This window comes from Miscanthus floridulus, chromosome 16, assembly GCF_019320115.1.
Source record: "Miscanthus floridulus cultivar M001 chromosome 16, ASM1932011v1, whole genome shotgun sequence".
In the NCBI taxonomy this organism is placed as follows: Eukaryota; Viridiplantae; Streptophyta; class Magnoliopsida; order Poales; family Poaceae; genus Miscanthus; species Miscanthus floridulus.
Window position 1 is genome coordinate 11,672,045 of NC_089595.1, and position 6,000 is coordinate 11,678,044.

At 40.8% G+C, this 6,000-nt stretch overlaps 1 protein-coding gene and 1 long non-coding RNA gene across 2 annotated transcripts; both read right to left on the minus strand.

Moving 5' to 3' along the window:
* Positions 1-626: 626 nt before the first annotated feature.
* LOC136511532 (uncharacterized) lies at positions 627-1,375 on the minus strand. Its single transcript, XR_010772750.1, has 3 exons — positions 1,057-1,375; positions 868-960; positions 627-760 (listed from the first exon to the last, which is right to left on the minus strand). It is a non-coding gene; the product is annotated as an uncharacterized lncRNA (long non-coding RNA).
* Positions 1,376-1,401: 26 nt separating this feature from the next.
* On the minus strand, positions 1,402-4,340 carry LOC136510274 (uncharacterized). Its single transcript, XM_066504785.1, is given in 8 exon segments — positions 1,402-1,505; positions 1,590-1,719; positions 1,830-2,504; positions 2,891-3,074; positions 3,183-3,244; positions 3,890-3,971; positions 4,067-4,138; positions 4,302-4,340. Coding segments are annotated over 7 exon segments (1,284 nt in total). The 5' UTR covers positions 4,114-4,138; positions 4,302-4,340.
* Between the last annotated feature and the right edge of the window lie 1,660 nt (positions 4,341-6,000).

Sequence of the window (6,000 nt, forward strand, 5' to 3'; positions counted from 1 at the left end):
TCAGGAATATTGAAACTAAGGAAATGATAGATGCTGTATAAATGTAATTTAGTTGTTAATTTAAAAAGAAGGGTGGAATGAGTTTTGGAAGAACGTTAGACGGACTCACATCTGTACGGCTGGTCACAATAGACGAAGATTGTTGATGGCCTGATTGGTCCATTGTTGACAGAAAAAGTGGGGAATAATCGAACCCATAGGCTGAAAGTACATAGGATGAAAAATGGCAGACATAAAATTGAGGGAAAAACTATGAAACAAAAAGAAAAGCATGGTAACCGTGTGGAGAAGGTGTTGGGCTGCCGTCTTCCGAGGTGGTGCTTCATACTGGAGCCATAATCGGAGTGTGAACTGGACTGTTAGGATGAACAGTAGGATCATTTGTGACAATCAAGGAACCTGTGTGGACGAAAAGGAAATAAAATATATAATTTCAGTTTGCTGTAAGAACTAAATTGTAAACATGAAAAGGATGCCGTGGACATACCTGAGGTGGGAAAAGAGTTAGGAGCATGTGAGAAAACTGAAGTATCAGTCAAGAGAAATCATAAAGTGATGCAGTTAGCACAATGGAACAATAGTCGAAAATATGAGGAAAAACAAACTATGAGGGGTGCACCAGAAACATCTTTTGAAGAGGTGCACATCGGTGCAGTTGATGGACGAGGTAAGTCCTCAGAAATGTGAGGGGGTGAAACTACACAATGAATAGGGGAGCCAAATGGGCCTGTCGGTGAAGTGGGGTTAAATGAACTAGGACCTACAAATGTAGAAGACATGAAACATAACGAAAATGACATAACAAAACAAATAGAAATAGCAAAGAATGGAGATAAAAAAACATGCAATCGGGGAAGTAGACAATACCTGGAGTGTTGCGAACGGGTGATTGTTCATCAATCTGGCTCCGAAGTAAAGTACCAGCAGAAACAAAGCTACCATGAGAATAAATCTCATGACCTGGGCATAAATGGAAAAAATGTGTGACTATATTTGATACGTAGCAATAAGACACAGGGTGAGATAACGAATTTATCAACTAAAGCAAGAGTTTGCCTGGCATTGAAGGCGGGGTACAATGGGCTGATTCACGGGTACCATGATCGTTGCGTGTATGCATTGTCCTAGAAGTGTCACCTGGAATGTTGGTGTCCCGGGTTTGTGATGCCACGAGTTCATGAATGAATGGACGACATTGATCAGCTAACTGAAACTGGGCTCTCACAATGTTTGCAATAGAATTCTCAATGGACCTTTTGTTCTGAGAGAGTGTGTGATCAAACTCAGAAAAGAAACCCTGTACTCTCTCTCTATGCGAGCCAGTCAGATCATCTAGCGGCTCAAATAACAAATCTAGGAGGCGTGGGATGTCTAAATTGGGTATTCCTGCTGCAGGAACATTTATGTTATGATAGGGAGCACCACGGACATCTGCAGCAGCATAGCAGGTGGTACTCCATGGCTTGAACTGTTACAGATAGCATTGAAGTGAAGAAAACAAGCTTCTTAATAATATAGTTGTAAAAAAGAAAAGGAATATAACAGATAAGATAGCTGACTCATAGGTTGGACACCAAAAGTATGTGCACCTTGAGTGGTTATAGTTGTATCAGCAACAGTTAAGCGATCTATTAGAGCATTATCATAAAAGGTGAGGCGTGGAGTCGAAGTCCGGTCCACCAATGAGACAGGGTGGTCAATGTTGTCGAGATAGTATACCTTGTTGACAAAAAAGAAGGGGTGAAAAAAATTGGCACAGCCATACATTGTTAGGTGGTAGGAAAGCTGCAAAAAATAAATAAAAAGATGGACGATGAAAAGAAATTTACTAGCAGGAAAATGGCACAGCCATATATGTTTTGAGTGAGTTGATTTTTGTCACGATCGTGCCAGCTACGAACAGCTATCTAGAGATCATTGAATATAGCCTGAGACTAGTCAACAACTCCGAACAATTGGTGATCCATTGTCCTCTTGATGTCAACTGAACCAATGGTGTTACTGCTGCTGGGAAGTAGAAGCCTGTTGCAAAGTATCATGAAGAAGCATCTCTTCATGAGGGGGTTCACATTTCCCTTTGAGATCTCTTGTTGCAGGTTTGATATATGTATGTCACAACCTTCAGTGAGACTTTGGTTAAGATCAGAGATAAGCTGCTGGCGAAATATGATACCTTCCTTCCATGAGTATTGCTTGAAGTTTTCACCACGTATAGGCAAACCAAGAACCATGCTAATTATTTGTGGGGTGACCGGAAGGACCTTGCCTGCACCAATCCTAATTAGCATACGATCAGGATTAGTGTGGTCTAATAGCCAGGTTAGTAGATTCTTGTTCTCTACGGCATCGATCTTCATTCTCAGCAAATGACCAAACCCATCAGCTTCGATAGCAGCATATTGCTGTGGGTTCAACAAGTTAGTGGTGAAAATAACATCTCTGGGATTGCACCGAACATTTACAATGGAAGAACGGCTGGTAGCTCTCTTTTTCCTTTGTCTTGCCTAGGACAAATAACAAGAATTTTAGAAATAGTAAGGACAAGAATGGATAAAAAAGAAGAGACACTCGGAATTCTGAGAAGCACTGTAGAAATGATAAACTGATGCATGGGTAGTCGAGAAGAAGACAGTTTTCTAAAAAAAACTAATAATTAGGGAAAGGGATGTAGAAATGATAAACTAATGCAGGGGTAGTGTAGTTGAATTTTTTTTGCAGGGGTAGTAGAAAGCAAAACAGATATAGAAAAGTAGAGATTTGACAACAAAGACATGATAGTAGATTTGTGGTATATTGAAGGAAAAAACAAACTAGTGATACATACGAAGAGGAGCTTTAGAATGATAATTCTTATGAAAAGAAAGTGCAGAAGTAAATAAATGGTATACACCTCTGTACATGCACCGGTCGACAATTCTGCTCGTGTTTGCCTAGTTTTCCTCGGACCAACATCCTTAGATTTGTCGATGTGTGAGAATGAACGGGTGTTGGGAATGGGCATGAAGTCGTCGTCATCACTGTCGTGACCAGCTGCAGAAGGCAACACATGCTCTAGTTGAATATGATGCTCAAACCTAAAAAAGGCCACGAACAGATAAACTTTAACAACAGACTAAGAATTAATATTAATCGGTGATTCTCGGAAATAAATAGAATTATAATAAATTGAAACACGTATGAACCTCTTCTGCGAGCTCTCAAAAACCACCCTCTTAAGGCTACACGTGACCCTATCCACAGTACGCTGAGCAGCATGAGTCCTACAAGCAAATAGAAAAAAATGATCCATGAACTTTTGGGAAAAAAATAAAACTAGGGGTATGGTTAAATAGGAGATAGAAGAAGGAGATTTTTATGTAGCATGTTAGTACATAATATATAAATTGGAAGAGTACACTGATATGCCTCAGATGATTATGATTGGTGGGAAATTTGGTACACAAGATTGTAAGAAAACAATACCTTCTCTGAGAGTGGTCACGGGAAGTAGGTGCTACCGCAGGGTTCTTAGAAGGGGAATGCCTTGCATATGAATACCAAAAGGACCAAACAAGGAAAATAATAAACAACAAAGGTAGATGATTTTAAAGAATAGAAAAATCTTGTGAGCTTTCAGAACAAGATGAAAAGTGTTAATTAACAAAAGGACAAGCCAAAGTGGAATGAAAAGAATAATGGAAATTTAAGATAGCAAAATTTAAAATCCATGAATATTAAATTATTCTCTAATTATGTGTACATACATCAGATCATATAAATATAAATAAAAAATTCATAAACAAGATTAGATAAGCTGTAAATGAATATATCTAATTTTATCTAGTCATTTGTAAAATACTAATTCCATACCGCAACAGATTAAAATTATAGTACAGCCATTCCCCTTTGCACCTCTATTTGGTGGAGCCGATGCAGAGGTTGTACCAGGAGAGGAGGGTAATCTCTTGTCTTGTCGCAAAGGGACCTCATACCTAAATGGGCAATGATCACATTAGCATCATCGTACAGAGAAAAGCAGGTACAACACATGAAAAAGGCCACTAAAATAAAAAAAGCATGTACTGACCGCTGTTGAGTGCTCTCAAATACAAGCCTTTTTGGGTTGTCAGGCATCTTATCAACTAGCTCCAACCGGAATCTGAAGACATTGAGTCAGAATCTAATTAGAATACTGCACTCGTATAGTCTATAACTTAAAATTACAAACTCAATCCACATAACAATGTAGTTGCAAGTGCTGACTCAATGTGAATGTCTTAAATAAGATAAGTAAAACATAATGGGAAAATGAAAAAAAGAACCTTTTAGTTGACGAACCAGGGCCTTTTTCGGCATGGGCATCCTCTACAAATGCAGAATAAATAGAATTGATTTATGAAACTATAATCACGCCATAAGTAAAAACATACGTGTATGATCTAAAAAAACACAATGCAAAGCTGAATCAATGTGTATGGTTGTAAGAAACCAATTAGATCATCGCATAATGAATTAATGAAGTTCAACAGGATGTTCAAGAATTATATCTGCATAATGCTTACCAAAACTAAAATAAAAGGGAAAATAAAAAACGAAATGGAAACACATTAATCATTCTTTAACAAACAGTAACCATATCAGGGAATCTAAATAGTCAAGCAAATTTGACACTACCTTAATGGGGCATCAAAGCGAGATGCATGAATAAGGAGGGTAAAGGAAACCTGAGGGACCAGGCGGCTCCATCCAAAATGATGCAAGCTCGGCAATCAACGTGTGTGTTTGGCGGCACAGCGCTGTGGGGCGGCGTGGCGGGAGGCACGGCGGATAGATGGCCAGCGGCGCAGCAGTGGTGGTACGGAGAGGGAGGGACGGGCGGTGCCGGTAGAGGGAGGGAAGGAGACCGAGTGGACGGGAGAGGGAGCTGAAACTTAATATAGAAAATCATATTGGGAGAAAAATTAAATATCATAGTTAAAGGGCATGCTATTAACATGTACTAGAAACCAAGAAACAAAGATACCTTGCATGTATAGAAACCTATTCAAGCCACAAATCACATTTCAAGCCACAGATCCGACGCCGGTGTCCAGCAAACATACCGTCGCCGCCCTCGCAGATGCGCCGAGGGCAAAGGAGACCCATGGCCGCGATGGGGCCTGCTACCGCTAGAGGAAGCCGGAAGAAGCCACAAATTTGAGCTCCTACTCTCTCTCCTCCCTTGTCTCAGCAGGAATTCTGGGGCTTCTTCCTAAGATCTGAGCAGGTCAGAGGCGTTTGGTAGGTGGAGCCGAAAAATAGTTTCAGGAATCGACCAATAATCTATACCAAACGGGGTCTTTGTCTAGTATAGTAGTGCAAACAACCACGTATGAAACCCAGGAGAAAGGCATTGCAATTTCCATTTCTTTCCGCCGGATCTGTTACCGTTAGGGGTTGATCGATCTTCGACTACTCGACCCATCCTCGCTTTACTCCAAATTTTTTATCTTTTAATTTATGGAAAAGAATCTAAGACAGTTTAGTTTTGTTTATGATTAAATTTTGATGAGTGAAAACAGTAGTAACAAATAAACCATATGCGCTGCAATGCATATGTTTCATTTCATGTATGCATCATATCATCGATGGATCAATTCGCGAGAATAATTAATGAACTGAACCTTGCCTATCGCAAACTTAGACAAATAACTGTTAGTTGATCCCTATTGGGCCCTTGCCTCTGCTCCCTAATCGGGGGAGCCCAACCCTAACTGGTTGGTGGGCCCCTGTCGCACAGCACATACAAATAGAGAAGGAGCTAAAGAGTGCCGCCACCCACCTATAGAGAAACCCTAATCCGATCCTAAAGAGTGCTGCCAGCGACGGGATGAGCCCGCCACCACCGCCGTCGTTCCCCTACAGGCCTACACTGGACCGTTGTCTCGCCACCGAGCCGGAGCTACCCCTACACTGGCGTCTACCCTCTGAGGTGCAGCTACCGGGAAGACGAGGATGCTTACTCGATCCTACGGTTACACA